This window comes from Myxocyprinus asiaticus, chromosome 15, assembly GCF_019703515.2.
Source record: "Myxocyprinus asiaticus isolate MX2 ecotype Aquarium Trade chromosome 15, UBuf_Myxa_2, whole genome shotgun sequence".
Taxonomy (NCBI): domain Eukaryota; kingdom Metazoa; phylum Chordata; class Actinopteri; order Cypriniformes; family Catostomidae; genus Myxocyprinus; species Myxocyprinus asiaticus.
The window spans coordinates 20,897,869-20,916,382 of NC_059358.1; the positions used below are offsets into that span (position 1 = coordinate 20,897,869).

The 18,514-nt window shown below is 42.5% G+C and overlaps 1 protein-coding gene across 1 annotated transcript in view; it reads right to left on the reverse strand.

Annotated features, from left to right (window-relative positions):
- The window catches only part of LOC127453069 (atrial natriuretic peptide receptor 1-like), a 58,531-nt gene that overhangs the window by 20,943 nt on the left and 19,074 nt on the right, over positions 1-18,514 (reverse strand). Inside the window, exons 3-5 of the mRNA XM_051719088.1 lie at positions 11,387-11,574; positions 9,584-9,697; positions 5,548-5,683 (exon numbers count right to left, since the gene is read on the reverse strand). Of these exons, the coding sequence (XP_051575048.1) occupies positions 5,548-5,683; positions 9,584-9,697; positions 11,387-11,574 (438 nt within the window). The remainder of the gene's footprint in view (positions 1-5,547; positions 5,684-9,583; positions 9,698-11,386; positions 11,575-18,514) is intronic.

Genomic DNA, 18,514 nt, shown 5'->3' on the forward strand with positions numbered 1-18,514 from the left:
ACAGGCTTCCGTTCAGGATGTTAACACAGAAGCGCATCCTGGGGTCAGCACGAAATCAGGATTGGTTCACGGCCATCGACCTGAAGGACGCGTACTTTCACGTATCGATCCTTCCTCAACAGAAGTGTAATAAATACGATCACTCAGGCCAGAGCCCCCTCTACGAGGTGGCTGTATGCCTTGAAGTGGCATCTCTTCTCGAACTGGTGTTCTTCCCTTGGGGAAGACCCACAGAGATGCGACGTTGGGTCTGTGCTGTCTCTGCTTCAGGAAGGGCTGGAGAGTGTATGTGGCTGCCATAGTAGCATACCATGATACACTGGACGGGAGCGTGACCTGATCAACAGGTTCCTCAAGGGTGCGAGGAGGTTGAATCCTCCTAGACCGCACCTGATTCCCGCTTGGGATCTCTCTGTGGTCCTACCTGCCCTACAGAGAGTCCCCTTTGAGCCCCTGGAGCAGGCAGAGCTCAGCACTTTGTCTCTGAAGACGGCCCTCCTGGTGGCGCTCACTTCCATAAAGAGGGTGGGGGACATGCAGGTGCTCTCTGTCACCAGTGAATGCCTGGAGTTCGGGCCGGCACACTCTCACGTGATCTTGAGACCCCGGCCTGGTTACATGCCCAAAGTTCTCACCACTCCCTTTCGGGACCAGGTGGTGACCCTGCAAGTGCTCCCTTCAGAGGACAAAAACCCGGCCTTGTCGTTGCTGTGTCCAGTTCATGCCCTGCGCATCTATCTGGACCACACGCAGAGCTTTAGATGCTTGGAGCAGCTCTTTGTCTGTTTTGGAGGGAAGCAGAAGGGGAAAGCTGTCTCCTATCAGAGGCTGGCCCATTGGATTGTGGATGCCATTTTCCTCGCATACCTCGCAGGAATTGCCATGCCCCTTGGGAGTCCGGGCGCACTCCATTACAGGTGTTGCGTCCTCCTGGGCACTGGCAAGGGGGGCCTCTCTAGCAGACATATGCAGAGCTGTGGGTTGGGCTACACCCAGGTTTTACAACCTACGCATAGAGCCGGTTTCGACCCAAGTGTTACACGGTAACAGCAGGTAGGCTGGTCGGCCGGTTGGGTGTACTGCTTGCATTGTGCCTTTCCCCTTTTTCATAGGTGATAATGTGCACCTTTTGTCCACAACAGTTCCCCGTATCCGGTGAACCCTGGATGCCTCTTTAATTCTTAAGCACTGTTCGGTGACGAACTCGGCAGAGGAGTTACGGCACCAGGCCCAGTCCTCGTGGTATTCCCCTTTTCAGGTGAGCCCATGTGCTCGGGCTCAGTGCTCCATACGTGGTGATTCCCCTTGGTAATCCCGTATGATGAGTTTCCACTGTTCGGTCTCCCCATAGGTGAACACTGTGTTTCCCCTCGCCAGAGCTTTCTCTGCCTCGGCCACTGTTGCTGCGTACCCTCTCTGTAGATAGGGTCCTTCAGTGGTATCATTCCGTATGTGAACTTCCCCGCTGGTAAGTCCATGTGAAGAATTCTCCACATGTTAACCTCCCTCTGGTAGGATGTGGTCTCCGTAGTGCCCTCCCTCCTGGAGAGGGAAGAGCACTTCCCAGTGCTATACTAGAAAGTGCTTGGCAGGAAATTGCTTAACAGCAAATCAGGAAAGGCTCCGCCGGTAGCCTCCTTGGGTAAGTGCCTCCTCCCCCCTTAACGGGACTAGGGAGACGCCTTACCTAACTCGCTGGAAGGTCACGATGTGGTTGAGTGCTTGCTGCGAGGCACGCAGCAGCTTGCCCGTGTCCACGCTTCCGTACCTCGTGATGCGGTTCAGCACCTGTGGCGTTTCCTATAGGAACCCCTAGTGTCACTACATTGACACAACGTTGAGTGAGTGGCAGACAGGGAATGTCTTGGTTACTGATGTAACCTCTGTTCCCTGATGGAGGGAACGAGACATTGTGTCCCTCCTGCCGCAGTGCTGAACCGGGACTCTCTATCGGCTCCTTAGCATAAATCTGATTGAGTGGTGCATGCCATCTCCTTTTATACCCGTATGTCCGGGGCGGAGGGTGGCATGCAAATTACACTCACCAATTCTCATTGGCCTTTTCTATTTTAAGCACAGGTGATTGGGGCTCTCAAGAACGGACCCCTAGTGTCATTACATCGACACAACATCTCGTTCCCTCCATCAGGGAACAGAGGTTACATCAGTAACCAAGACGTTTTTTTTCCTCTGTGCCCAGTTTTTTGTTTTTTTGTTTTGTTTTTTTGTTAATAAATTATTTTTATTAGCGTGAAGTCTGCGATTGGATTCTTCTGTAGCCAAAACCTGATATTCACAAACACTCCACCCATCTGCCGGAATATTCCTGGCCCAAACTCACACCACTGGTTGAGACAATGTTGCTACTGTATGTCGGGCTGGTCTGGCTGCTCAAACACAAAGAGTTATGTTCAAATAGCACCACAAAGCACATTCTTTACACTATTTTGGGGAAATCAACCTATGAATAACTCATGCATATTAAATGGCTCTGCATGTTAACCTGGGACAGGAGTATTTTCACATTAAAAAAAATGCACACAAATTAAATTCAAATTTTCAAATGAGAGCAAATTCTCTCATAATTTACTCACCCTCATGCCATCTCCAGTGTGTATGACTTTCTTTCTTCTGCTGAACACAATGATGATTTTTAGAAATCTTCTAGCACTTTAGGTCCATACAATGCAAGTGAATGGTGGTCAGAACCTTGAATCTTCAAAAATCACATAAAGCCAGCATAAAAGCAATTAATAAGACTCCAGTGGTTAAATTCATATCTTCTGAAGTGATATGATAGTTGTGGGAGAGAAACAGATCAATATGTAAGTCCTGTTAAATATAAATCTCCACCTATCAGTAGGTGGTGATATGCACAAAGAATGTGAATCACCAAAAAAACAAAACAAAAGAAGAATGTGTATGTGAAAATGGGGATTTATAGTAAAAAGGACCTAAACATTGATCTGTTTCTCACCCACACTTATCACTTCAGAAGATATGGATTTAGCCACTGGAGTCTTATGGATTACTTTTATGCTAACTTTATGTGATTTTTGGAGATTCAAATTTCTGGCCACCATTAACTTGTATTGTATGGACCTACAGAGCTGAGATATTCTTCTGAAAATGTCTGTGTTCCCCAGAAAAAGAAAGTCATGCACATATGGGATGGCAAGAGGATGAGTAAATGATGAGAGAATTTTCATTTTTGGGTGAACTATCCCTTTAATAATGAGCCTGGACCTGACTCATGGTCAGACCACTAGCTTGGTTGAGGTATCTCGAAACACACCTGGTTCTGCATGTGGGTGAACCAACTGTATTTAACCTCCTTTTACTTGAAGCGAATCCCATGGCAACAGAATACCTGCTGATTTCAGAATAATGTGACGGAAGTAAAATACAGTAAACTTTGATAAAATAAAGGAAAGTAGTGTGAGGATGTGTGAGTGAATAGATGAACGAGTGGATTGATGGATGATAATAAGTGAAAATGATCTCTAAAATGTTTCTAAATGGCATTGTATATGTAGTTCTGTTAATCTTTATTCGAAGACACTACAACTAACTCAGAACAAATATAGATCATTCTGTGCTTTCAAAATGACAAAATGTTCCTTAAAGGGAGATTACACCCAAAAATGTCATTTCTGTCGTCATTTGCTCAACCTTGTGTCATGAGTGTTTTCTTTGTTCACTGAATACTAAATGTATTCTTCAGCTAATAAGCTCTTGTCAAAGCTATTTGACAAGATGGATGTGCATGCTTCACATGATCTCTGTTGCTGCATGTTGATGTCAGGTTGCCACTTGTGATCTGATCACAGAGACGGATATTAATACCAGGTGTAAACAGGGCCTACATGAACGATGAAAACTATTTTGAAAAAGGTACCTTGGGGCTCCATGATGCCATCAGCATTTACAGGGAAGTAGCTCAAGAAGAACAGAGAGATTAAAAGAAAAGAGGTGGAAAAGGGGACAACTGGAAAAACAGATAGGACAGATGCAGTAAAAGAGAGAGAGAGAGGCAGACAGACAGACAGACAGAGAGAGTTGAGAGAGATTTGAGAGACAGACAGCCTCTGGAGGAGGAAAAACTGCCAAAGGCCATAAGAACAATGAATAAGGGAATAAATAACTGAATGTATGAAGACATTAATCTGGGGAAGGTTAATCTGATGGTAAAGCTAAATCAATTAATCTGATGGTTAAGCAAAAAATGGTGATAGAGAAGACATTGGGTAAAAGAGTGGCAGAGGACCAAGAGGAGCATATTGTCCCTAATGCTCACTGAAAAGACTCAGATCATTCAAACATATATATGACCTCTACTGAACAATGACACACACTGTAAATGCAACACAGACCTGTAGAAAGACAACCAACATGTACTGAACAGACTATACACTCTAACTCATACAAGGGCACACATTCAAATACTGTAAGGGCTGGTTGGCCGGTTGGGTGTACTGCTTGCATTGTGCCTTTCCCCTTTTTCAAAGGTGATAATGTGCGCCTTTTGTCCACAACAGTTCCCCGTATCCGGTGAACCCTGGATGCCTCTTTAATTCTTAAGCACTGTTCGGTGACGAACTCGGCAGAGGAGTTACGGCACCAGGCCCAGTCCTCGTGGAATTCCCCTTTTCAGGTGAGCCCATGTGCTCACATATACAGTATAAATTCACACATACCTGTTTACATATTCAGTTCAATTAACAAATCCGTTTAAAACCAAACTAAATCTTGTACAGACAGAAGGCAGTTTATCTATTTTCTTCATGATTAATGCAACTGAGATGACAAATAACGATGTTTCTTTGTTTAAGAGCTCTCGACTTAACAAGACACACATTCAGAACTCCACACACACACTTAATCTAACACACAAAATACAACATAACCAGGGTGAGAAGATAAAAGGAATCCGTTTATGATAAATTATAAAAAAAATATATATATTTTTTCAAAATTTAGCCAGCAGATTCCCTCTATTTCCTGAGAGTTGAAAAGAGACATTAAAATAACTCTTTTCTCAGTAATCCCTATTGATGATCCCTCCCTAGACTAGAGAGAGACATTTGTGGAGCATGACCTCTACAGAAGAAAGGAGGAAAGTAAAGAGATGCTATTATTCATTCTTTGGTGGTAATTAATCGAGACCCACATAGCTCTTGAGCCTCTTAGACCATTCAAAAATGAATGAGCATCACATGTCATTAGTGCTGGACAGAGACATGGTTCTGCCACCGAACCATGCCAAAATAAAATTACCATCAGGGTGAGGTTGCTTCTCGCTCAGCTATGAAGAGATATTGAAGACTAAAAAAATACTATTGATATACTCTACTAAAACTATATGCACTTATGTTTTGTTGCATTGGAAATAAGACTGATGTTAGTGGCAGTAGCAGTACCATAACTAGTTTAGCTTCTGAGACAACCCCTAGGTCATGTTTTAAATTAGTTTTGGAGGTTTCAGTGCGGCTAGAGTTAAGGGTTAGGGTAAAGAGTTGTGGAGTTTCAGTGGGGTTGTGTGCTTACCATAATAAGTTCGGTTCCACATTCTTTTTGTGACAGACTCTCCTGAGGGTTGTCCGTGTCCCTCTGAAAGACTTTCATTCAGAGCATGGCAGTACAACATCAGACCATCATAGAAACCACCTGAGATGATGTTCATCTGAAATAAATGCACAAATAAAGAAAACAATAAATGAATACACAGATAACAGGCCAAATTATGCCAAAAATTCCAAATCATCAACAGAAGACTCCTCACACATGGTAAACCAGTTTATTTTTGATTGGTCAAATGCAGCATTCTGCAGTAAAACATTTCCATAAAATGTCCCCAAAACTGCAGATATAACTTTTGTCAGTAGCAACAAATTTCCCACACTATGCTAGCTTCATGACTCCAGTAGCACATTTTTCTTTTTTTATAATACAATTATTTCAATATCTTGAGTTCATTTAATTACTTTATTGAAAAATAGCCAAGTAATAAGCAGGATACTGTACAGTCAGTTGGTTATAATAGCAAAATAAACCCTGATAGGGTGATCAAGTTTGTATCATACTGAAGAGGTATATTTTGTGATGATGACTGGCTGACAGACTCCAAATTTCCAAAAAGTTGTGACAGTATGGAAAATGATAATAAAAACAAAAAGTAGTGATTTGTAAATTCTATTCATCCTATGCAATACTGAAAGCACTACAACAACACCAAAAATGTATGATAATTTAAAATCAGATGATTGCAACACCAACAAAGTTGGGACAGTTGAGTGTTTATAACTGTGTAACATAACCTTTTTTTTTTTAATCTAATAACACTTATTAAGTGTTTGGACACTGAAGACGCAAGTTTGTTAAGTTTAGCAAGCAGAATTTTCCCCCATTCATCCATTATGCAGGTCTTCATTTGCACACCTGTATGGGGCCTTCGTTGCCGTTTTTTGAGCTTAATAATGTGCCACACATTTTCATTTGGAGACAGGTAAGGACTGCAAGCAGGCCAATCTAGCACCTGCACCATCTGATTACTCAGTCCTGCACTTGTATTCCAGGCAGTATGTAGTTTGGGGTTGTCCTGCTGGAAAACCCCTTCTGAATGCATTTCTGATGCACTGCATCCACAGACGCCTGCATCCTGACCTGTCTCCAATTGAGAATATATGGTGCATTATGAAGCACACAATATGGCAACATATGCCCTGTACAATTGTGCAGCTGAAGAAGTACATAATGGATGAATGGGAGAAAATTCTGCTGGCTAAACTTAACCTTGTGTCTTTAGTGCCCAAATGCTTAATAAGTGCTATTAGAAGAAATGGTGATGTTACACAATGTTAAACACTCGACTGTCCCAACTTTTTTGGAGCGTGTTGTTATCTGATTTAAAATGAGAGTACATATAAAAAAAAAATCACAAGGTAAAACATCAAATAATGTGTTGTGTTGTAGTGCTTTCAATATAGCACAGGGTGAATATAATTTACAAATCACTACTTTTTGTTTTAATTAGCATTTTCCATACAGTCCCAACTTTTTCGGAATTGGGGTTGTAAGTAAGGGACTGTATGTTGTCCCTTATTTTCACTGTAAACATAATTTCATTTGTGACATGATATTACCAGCATTACCAATCAGTGTTCAGCATCCGCAGGTGCTTATGGACTTGTTAGATGCATTTTCTCAACACAGACTCTACTTTGAACATGTTATTTTTCTGTTAGTTTTTCTGAACTGATCTTATGAATTTTTATTTCATGCGATCCTTCTGTCATAAAATGAAGGAAAAAAGTTAAAAAATAGTTTTATCTGATTGAACAAAGGTAAAGTGCTTCCTCTCATAAACCAGGGTTAAATCCAGAATCTTCATCTCTTATTTTTTTGTCCTTATCTATTAAGATAATTTACCCCCACAGTTTAATTTGCATGCAAATCAAAGAGGGCAGATGAGGTTGCTTTTTCACGTAAAGTCAATGGATAAAGAGTTTTTCCTTTCATAATTCTGAAAATTTGAGACACTCAAGCCCCCTGTCACTCACTAAATGTGAACAGGGACCCAGGAAAACACTTGAGACTGCTAAAACTGAGACAATCTCAGACTGATCAGACTTCAGCCTGACAATTAAAATCAGCACTGAGGGGAAAATCTACATGGCCTCTGACAAATTAACACAATCAAACGTGCTCATACTGCATGTTCATCTGGGAGAGAACTGTGATAATTCCTACCCCATTGTTAATCACAGTGATTTAGCATGAGAATAAACAGGTTGGCATTGGTTTTTTTCAAACTTCAAGAGCTCTGAACTAAGGTACTCTTACATTACATAATGGCAAGAGCTTTGACACAACTTTCAGCAAAACTCTTGGAGATGGTTTCATGATAGCATATGAGTTAAGACCAAGATTAAATGTCTCACTAAAGTGCAAATCTAAATTATAAGGAATTTGTCTTTTGGAAATAATCTTTGCCCACAAATTAGCCAGTTCATTAATGAATAGGAATTGACTTAAGTAGTGCACCTTTTAAGCTATGCAATGAAAATCTGTTCAGTTGAAGGGGCTCTCTTTTATTCAACTTCTATGACATCTTAAACCAGCCTAAGATGGTATGTTGGTCTTAGTTGATTTAAGATGGTCAAGATAGTCTCCCAGCCTGGTCAGTGTGGTGCTCAGCTGGTTTAACAGATATCCCATCCCAACCAGCTGACAAGTGCCCAAAACCACTCTAAAACTAGCAAACAGACCAGCCTTACCAGGCTAGGAGACCAGCTAAGACCAGCAAACTAACTTAGGCTGGTTTATACAGCATTTTCAAATTAATTTTGAAGCTTTTACAAATGTAAATCCATGAGGAATAATCTGAGTAAACACTGGTGCATTCTAGTTTAAACTGGCTGACATGTTGTGTTAGTCATCTCTGTTAAAAAGTTCAGCAATTCTGGTCACATTAGCATATGTTGTGTTTTGGATGCTGGTGTGCTGGTGTTCAACAAGAATTCTTAACCAGCAAGACTACTTTGGTCAACCAGCTTTTCCAGAAAGATCATGCTAGTAGATCAGTATTTGTTGTCCACTACTAGACCTGCTTAACCAGCACCAGCTAGCATAAACCAGACTAAAACAGCATGGAAAAGTGGTCTAAATGGTCTTTTCAGAAGAGCTTTCACTTTGTAACCTCTGACTACAGAGCTTGTAGTCATACATAAGAAGATCTATTCAGTTTAACCAGGTCCAGTGTGTGTGTGTGTGTGTGTGTGTGTGTGTGTGTGTGTGTGTGTGTGTGTGTGTGTGTGTGTGTGTGTGTGTGTGTGTGTGTGTGGCAGTGTGAAAGAAAAACAGCATTGGCTCGTCAGGTTTGCCGAGGTTTCCTGAATTGAACTAAATTACTTCTCTACTGTGAATAATGTGTGCCCTACTCTATTAAAGAATACAGAAGCAGCACATAGATTAACAAACAAAGACATCACACACCTGTGCTCCATAACTAAAACCAAGATATTTTCCTGCATTGAATTAAATGCACTGGGGTGTCTTGATGGACTCTGTGCAGCTGACAGCCACTGAACTGAATTGGTAAACATCACATTAATTTCTTATGCTGTGCTTCACATACACATAAATATACATAACTGTTTTCGACCTTTGCCAAAGTAGCATGTTTGAAGAGAGAGTGAATGGGAGAGAGGGAGTATAAAGGAAGTACTCTAGCAGACTCTTTGCATCTATTATAGAGAGAATGGGTAACTATGGCAGAAAAGTCTGTAAACACATGCAATGTACTTTGGCAGAAAAACATTAATTGATTCGTTCTGAACAGGTGAGTCTCTTCAGGCACATTATGAGTGAACCCTTGTTGTAATGGAGGCACACAAAGTTTCTAATGAGACAAAACAAACAGTAATTGCAAGAGATGGAAAAGATGGAGAGCGCAGTGAATCTTGGCAGAAAGTCACATTAAAAACCAGGAAACGTCATTTCACAATAGTATACATTGTTTTATGTAGAAGAGAGTGCAGTTCAAGATGTAGACACACACACGATGAGCAATAATCTGTCTTACCAAAGAATCCTCCACTGTGAAGTTGAACATTCTTTTGGCATCTGATTTCAGATTAGTGACGAATTCTTTGTACTCTTGATTCTGGGGCTCTAGGTAGGTCAAAATCTTCACACTCTAAGAAGCAAAATATGCAATTATCATCACACAAAATATTCAGAGGATTATGTATGAAACAGAGACCTTAGCAAATTGCAATCAGATGAGCTGCAAGTATCTGTAAAATTATTTAACTTCTTCTTTTTTTCTTTTCCCTCATTTTTTTACTTCCTCAAATTAAATAGAAACAGATTTTTCTGTTAGGAAAATAAGGAATAAACATATAAAGAATACATTTATTAAACTATGGGCACTTTTGGCTGTGCCATAATTTATGTAAAACATTTAAATATAAATATAATATAAACTGTTTTCACAAAATGAAGTTTATGTTTTTTCACTCTTTGTTTAGACTATCATTGTTTTAAAAATGTATTCTTTAAAATTAGTTTGATGTATTGTCATATTTTAAGTCTGGGACAAGGGCAAAACAATAAAATCTATACATAAAAGGCATTTGGAATGTAGCAAATGTAAATGATGCAGGCATGGTAAAGTTTTCAGAACAAAAGTTTAATGTGACCTTCTACTTGATGTAACAATATTTTATTAATCTATTTGAATAAAACCAGCCCCTGGACACACAAAATTGCGTGTATATTTGTTGTATGGAGTAATAACCTTTAATATACAAAAGGTACACCATTATGAGAATGAGTATTTCCTAAATGTACTGAGTGTGCGTTCATCATCAGTTATTGGTGTTGGCGTTCAAGACGTATTCTCATGCCCTTCACAGAAACTCCTCCACACTCGAAACAGAGGAATGTTATCACAGTAGAAGCTGGTGACTGCAGTCCACATCCTTAATATGAATATGGCTATAATATTATTCTGAGCACCCTAAAACATAACAGTCATTGTTTTCCAGTATTGAGAGTTTAAATAAAATCTGCTAGAACACATTTTATTTAAACTCAAGCACACACAAACAAGAAATATAAGCAAGAATGTAGGGGGTTTGTGAGTCTGTGTGTATTGGGGAGAGTCTTTGTGTATTTTTAAGGCTCAAGAGACCAGAACACAACAATTCTGATGTAAAGCTTTATAATTTATCAAATGTGTCTCTCTCCTCTATCAGGTCAAATCCTTGTATGTCTGCTAAAAAACATAGAACCACATCTGTGGAGAAACTCAACAGATGTGTGTGTGTGTGTGTGTGTGTGTGTGTGTGTGTGTGTGTGGGCAGGTTTAAGTGGTTTACGAGGTTTTTTTTTTTTAGGTTACAAACTGGTTATTACAAGGGTGTTATGCTATAAATGTGGTTTATGAGGACATTTCTAGTGTCCCCATAATTCAAATCGCTTTAAAAAAATACTAAACGTTGTTTTATTGAAAATGTAAAAATGCAGAAAGTTTTTTGTGAGGGTTAGGTTTAGGGATAGGGTTAGGGGATAGAATCTATAGTTTGTACAGTATAAAAATCATAATGTCTATGGAGAGTCCTCATAATGATAGTTGCACCAACGTGTGTGTGTGTGTGTGTGTGTGTGTGTGTGTGTGTGTATGTCATGGCTTCCTAGGATGGCTTACTGTATAGACCTGGGGCTTCAAAAATATTGGCCAGCTTTTGAAAAAGACAGCTGATAACATAGGCTACCAGGGATGTCTCTGTTTATATCTATCTATCTGTCTGTCTTGCTCTCTACCTATCCTAATCTCTATTTCCCTGTCACACTCTCTCTCATGTTGCAGGGCTTTAATCACCTGGAAGGCCTCCTTTGCAAGGGCATCGTCTGGGTCCCCTCTGGCCCATGGCTTAGAAGGCTGGGACTGCAAACTACGTCCAAAGATGTCAATGTAGAAGAATACAAACTCCTCCTGAGGGAGACCTGCCCTGCGGAAGTGCACCATCAACTGACGAAAAACATCTGGAGAGCAGCACACGAACACCACTGCAACAAGAAAGAGGAGAAAAAGAAAGACATTTTCAGTTGTGATTAGGGTACAAAATGAACTTTTTCCACATCTGACAATGGCAAGTGAACATTTTCTAGCCAAAAACATTTCTAAAACTGTATTTTGCATAATTTTTCATTAATACAATTATTAGTTTGTCCAATTTATGATTATTTGTTTATTATTAAATTATAATTACAATCCCATTACCATGATTCAGTTATAATCATTTATTATTAAGCTGTTTTTTTTTCCCCCTTTTAGTGACAAATAGTGTGTCACTTGCAAAATCATATATGAGATGAGTCTGTCTCTGTCTCACAGTGAAACAGCATCTGCCACAAAAGAATGAGAACACATGACTTTGTCCCACATATTCTCTTTTAGGTAGTTTGTTGTGGTTTATCATATGTAGATCATATGAAGATCTAGAGGATGAAAAACTCCAGGCATCCTAGTAAACTTCTGATGTACTTCTGAGGTAAAAGTCGTCAGAAATTGAATGACAGTTTTTTCCCCCATACGGTTTGTACTGTATGTCTTGAATAGCTTTGACTAGCCACTAGCAAGTAATTTGCCACAGCCAGTTTTTATTCTCGTTTGGTGCTTGCTGAGTGTTAATTCTGACCATCAGTACAACATCTTGAAATCAGTTTTAATAAACAACAGCCCCTGGAACATAAAAAGAGCCTTATTTGAAGGAAAAACCCTGGTATTTTGTTTTTGTTTTTTTGTTTTTACAAGATATTATGTTTTATTCTCACAGAAGTAAAATGCTGTCTCATTAGATTCAGAAAAACAAAAAGGGATGAGAAATAATTTAGCCTTGGGTTTCCTCATAAATCCTCCCCCCACATACACAAACACACATTCTTTGGAGCAGTGAAGATATCTATAGCATTTCCTTTCTAAAACACAGCAGCCCAAATATAGCTTTCTTTGTACTCCCATTAGTTCTTTTACCAGAATTGACTTAGTGATCAATACCATGATGAGATTATCTCAGCATAAAATGTCAATAATGTAGCACATTTATACAGGAATTAGCAGTCAGGCATGTGTGTGTGCACATGCTGTTCATGTGTGTGTGTCTATATTGGTGCATTAATGCATTTCTGGCCCTGAACCTGTCTGCACTCCCTGTTCTACGGTTTTTGAGTCATAATTTTGCAAACCATCGTAAGTGATTTCTTGAGAATTGTTTGAATTTAAGTAGCAGAAACATTCTCTATTTCCATAATTCATTTGTTATTGAATACAGCTAAACAGGGTGTTTCATAAGGAACAGATTTCATGTGAGACGGATGTTGAGCTTGTCCTTCAGATTTTTGATAATAAAAAATAGATGGGCGAGAGAAGGAACCACAAATAAGGGTTAGAAAGAGATCTGGACAAGAAAACAAAATGCTTCATTAGCTCTGATCAAATCAGTGAAGTTATCACAAAGAGAGAGAGAGAGAGAGAGAGAGAGAGAGAGAGAGAGAGAGAGAGAGAGAGAGAGGGAGGGAGAGAAAGTGATAGAACTTGACTCCAGTCCAGACAGTCATTTGCAGGGGGGGGGGTAATTACAGGAGAGCTACTCTAACAACCACTTGTGTGTGTGTGTGTGCTGCTCAGTGACACACTCTGATTTCAGTTTGTGCACGATATGGAACACAACGTACGAGATGGATTTATGCGTTTTAGGTTCATTCTAATATTGAACAACTATCTTGCAGCTCTGCCAAAATAATGAGGAATATGTGTCAAGGATAATTGCAAATATGGACATAATACCCTGAGGACAAAAAAGTCAGTATCAAGTGAGAAGGTCAGACCAGGTGACAGGATATACGTAGAGACAGACAGTCCAGACAGTCTGTCTTCATTTTAGCTCTACTCTCTTTGTATTGACAGATCAGGGTAGTAAGGGAGTCCTGTGTCAGTGAGTTTGGGATCTATGACAGCTGTGGTCTCAGCAACTAACTGTCAACAATTTGAAAGCTTTTTCCCCAACAGGTCTACTACAAAAACATATAAATGACCTAGTTAATGCAGTACACATGAAGTCTTGCTTAAGGCAACACAAACGCATCAAGACTTTTTCAATAAACCTACAGCAGACTGTAAAGTTTGTAACTTAGTAAAAGAGGGGTAAAATGGATGGAATGCATTTCTTCACACAGCTTAAAATCTGATCCCCTTAAAACTGTGTGACATCTAGAGATAACTAGAGATGCACTGATGTATCGGCAAAACATCGGTATTCGCTGATAAAAACAATTAATCAGACATCGGCCGATTGTTTAAAACCAGACGATAATCAGGGCCGATTATTTCTTGTCAAAAGGAGGCAGAGAAACGTATAGGACAGTTAGCCTCCAACTCGTGTTGCGTGAAAAACATGTCTCTTGTGTGGAATTACTTTGAATTGGGTGATAATGACATCTTTGAACTGCTAGAATTTCACGAGGTGCGACTAATGTAAAACTGTTAACACAACTAATTTGATTACTCGCCTTAAAACTTGACACAGCAAGGAATGTGATGAGTTTGTTAAAGCTAAAGCGGAGGCTGCTTCAGCTAAAAGTGAAAGACTTCTTTAATCAGAGTTTAGATAATGTGGGTTAAGAACAAATCTTAAAAGGAGGCTATTCAGAATTGAGTAAATGAGAGTTAAGAATGTTAATGTGAGTTAATAATGTCCTTTATGTTTCAGTGTTTTGTTTTTAACTGAGACCAGTTACTCTGAAACATGGAAGACATGTAGAGACATAGGGTGTCTCAATTAGCTGCCTAGTTCAGTAGTCAGAGCATTGATCAGGGAGTCTGCCATTTTCTAAGTCTCAATCACAAAATCATTCCAGTGCACTGAAACATTCGCTCCCTAAAATTTCCTAGAATGCTAGATGGGGTGAACAAATGTTGAAATTAAATGTTATTTTATGCATTTTTCAGCAAGATGAGAAAAGGAGGAGATTTGTTAATGTTTAATGTTCTGTTATATTGGTAGAAAGAGAGTTTATTATGCTGGAGTTTTGAGGATTACCATTGTGGTGAAGATTGACACTTGTGATTAGGTTGAGGATGGACTCTCACATTCAAGTGATGTTTGATTTGAGTGCTGCTTACCTCCATGAGCAGTTGCTATCAAAAGTGCAACAGTTTCACTGTCCTAACACTTGCTCACCTGGTAATACTAATGATTAATAAAATTAATTCAGTTGGGCCAACATAAGAAAATTATCGACACAGGAAGCTATGGAGCTAATTTTGATACACCCATAGAGAACAAAGCTATTAATGAAATTTATTTTAAATTTTGCAATTAATTATCAGTGGAATTAAAAAAAGGTAGCATAAAACTAACCAAACTATATCTGCAGATGTTGTTCTAAATAATCTGAAATTAGTATCCACACACAATTTTTGTAGAGGTGCATTTCTTCCTATAACTTTTTTATCTGTCATAAGCAAATGTTGCCTACTCACCCCTGTGTCAGAGTCAAACAAACTTGTGGGCAGTGTATAAATCTGTGAAACTTTCTCCTTCAGACCGTAAAGCACGCACAGGGCAGTCTGCAGGCTACAGCACTAACACCTTAATGTGCAGCAAAATGGGTAATATGGGTCTAGGGAACAGAGGATAATAAGCCTTACTGTGAGTCAGAGGTTCTGTTTTCTGGTGCTCTCAGGAGAATAGACCTTGTGTCTGGAGTCAATTCTGACTAACGTAGAACAAGCCCACATACCTGTTGCCATGACCAAATGTAGTTGACTCTCACTCTGACAGAAGTGAGGCACAGCACAGAAAGAAAGAATGAATGAAAGAAAGAAAGAAAGAGGTTGTAAAAAGATGTCAATTTAATCAGGACATTTCGGATATTCCCATTCATGAAGGTTCAGGACCCAAAACAGAGCACAGACTGTGCATAGGATAAATTACATTCTGTTCCCTATCTGTCACTCACTCGACGTTGTGTCGATGTGGTGACACTAGGGGTCGCCCTTGGGAGCCCCAAACACCTCTGATCTTTGAGAAAAGGCCAATGGGAATTTGCGAGTGGAATTTGCATGCCACTCCTCCGGACATACAGGTATAAAAGGAGCTGGCTTGAAACCACTCATTCAGATTTTTAATTCGGAGCCGAGTGGTTGTGTTTCAGCGAGCTGAATTCCTCCGTTGATCCATTCACCTCGAAAGCTGTTGGATTTACGGTGCATTACAGAGGTTTCTCCCCCTTTTGCACTGGTGGTGTCCAGAGAATGCCCCTGGGCGCTTCAGCAGCTAAAAGAGTATTTTCTTCCTAATAAGAGTATGTTTTCCTACTAAAAGAGTGGCACAGACGGAACGTCTTTTTAAAGATGCCTTTCCGTTTGTGTATAATTCCTGGTTGCGGTCACTATCTCTCCACTTCTGATGGCCACGATCGCTGTCTCACATGCTTGGGTGCTGCCCACGTGGAGACATTGTTCGTGGATGGGTCATGTCCTCATTACGAGAACATGACCATGGCAACGTTGCAGTTGTGGCTTTCCTTTGGCAGAGGGAAAGCCACCCCAGTGGCTCCACGCTTCGGTCCTTCTACCTACGGGTATGAGGCTGCGGCGGTTAGCACTGGGGGCGATTTGGGGACCTCATTGGAAGCTTCTCCGCCGGGAAACCCCACACGGACCTCCCATTCCCCAGTACGCTCGTGTGCCCTGGTCAAGTTCTGGGATGAGACCGCCGGCTCGTCTTAGGGTGAGTTCGCAATCTCATTTGGGGCTCATGAAGACGATGAGCTCTCGATCGCAGCAACGGAGAGCGGGCTCGTCCAGTCTGATGCCGAGGACTCGACTGGGCTCCCACCCTCGGGTGCGATTGCCCAGTCGCAGGCTGACACGGAGCTGGCAGCCATGCTTGTCCAGGCGGCTGCGAGCGTTGGGCTGGAGTGGAACCCTCCACTCCCCCCTGAACCCTCGCGGCTCGACAATTGGTTCCTGGGCTCAGAGCGCCACTCACAGCCATGCCCCACCTCGGTTCCTTTCTTCCCGGAGGTGCATGATGAGTTCAGGAGATCATGGTGGGCACCTTTCACTGCCCGGACCCGATTTATGGGCTCCTCCGCTCTTACTACCCTCGACGGTGGGGCTGCCAGGGGGTACTCGGCGATTCCCCAGGTGGATAAGGTGGTTGTGGTGCACTTGTGCCCACAAAATGCCGCCACCTGGCGGAACCGTCCGAGACTCCCTTCCAGGGCCTGTAGGCTTACGTCTTCATTGGCGATTACGTCCTACAGTGCCACTGGACAGGCCACCTCCACCCTGCATGCCATGGCTCTCTTCGAACCTGAGGAAGGCTTCAAAGTGCCCCTGAGGGCGACCCAGGGAGACGGTGACCCGCTACAGACCTGAAGCTGGTAAACAGACCACTCCATCCCCTGGTGGAGGGTCGGGAGGAGAATCCTTGTTTTCCTTTTCTTATGATTTCGCCGCACGCCTGAAGTGTGAACTCACACATTCGGTGTCCACGGCCATCGTTATCACGACCGCCGGGCACCTCACTTTTAAGGCAGGCATGGTGCTCCGGAGGCAGGCCCCCGTGCGCCCAGCTGTGGCACAATTGCACCCATACCAGGACAGTTGCAACAGGCCGCGAGGATAATTTCCCCTCCTCCCCCATCCCGGACCAGTCCTATGGTGGGTATACGGAGCCAGGTAAGTGCTTTGATGTCCCCAGACTCAGCACGGCCATGAGTTCGGGGCTCGAACCCCCCAACGTGGCGCCTCAGGCTCCGCCCTGCCGCGAGGCCGTCCCACCTTCCAGTACGTCCGACGCGATGGTTCCCTTAGTCCCCCTCGCCCGGAGCTTGGGGGCGTGGCTTGTGCTCCCCAACCCGTCGCGGTGGCTGACCAGGACCATCCGACTCGGCTACGTGATTCAGTTCGCCAGGCATCTGCCCAGGTTCAACGCCGTCCGCTTCACCTCGGTCATAGGCGAGAACGCCGCTGCCTTGCGTGCGGAGATCGTGTCCCTTCTATGGAAGGACGTGATAGAGCCTGTCTCTCCTGCTGAGATGAAGAAGGGGTTTTACAGCCCCTACTTCATTGTACCAAAGAAAGGCGGTGGGTTGCGGCCAATCTTGGACCTGTGAGGACTGAACCGGGCCTTGCACAGACTCCCGTTCAAGATGCTGACGCAAAAACGCATTTTAGCGAGCGTCCGGCATCAAGATTGGTTTGCGGCAGTAGACCTGAAGGACGTGTATTTTCACGTCTCGGTTTTACCTCAACACAGGCCCTTCCTGCGGTTTGCTTTCGAGGGTCGGGCGTACCAGTACAAGGTCCTCCCCTTCTGTCTGTCCCTGTCACCTCATGCCTTCATGAAAGTCGCAGAGGCAGCCCTTGCTAAGGGAAGTGGGCATCCGCATCCTCAACTCGACGACTGGCTAATTCTTGCTCACTCTCTGTTTTTGTTGTGTGTGCACAGGGACTTGGTGCTCAGCCACCTCAGCCGGCTGGAGCTTCGGGTCAACTGGGAAAAGAGCAAGTTCTCCCTGGTTCAGAGCACCTCTTTTCTCGGCATGGAGTTAGACTCAGTCTCTATGATGGGGTGCCTTACGAGTGAGTGCGCACAGTCTGTGCTGAACTGTCTGAAGGCGTTCAGGTGGAGAACGGCGGTCCCACTGAAACAATTTCAGAGGCTCCTGGGGCATATGGTGTCCTCGGTGGCGGTCACGCCACTCGGGTTGATGCATATGAGACCACTTCAGCACTGGTTTCAGACTCGAGTCCCGAGATGGGTATGGCGCCACGGGGCACATCACATGGCCATCACGCCGATCTGCCGCCACCTGTTCAGCCCTTGGACAGACCTTGCATTTCTGCGGGCAGGGGTCCCCTTAGTGCAGGTGTCCAGGTGCGTCATGGTTACGACAGATGCCTCGAAGCATGGCTGGGGTGCTGTGTGCAATG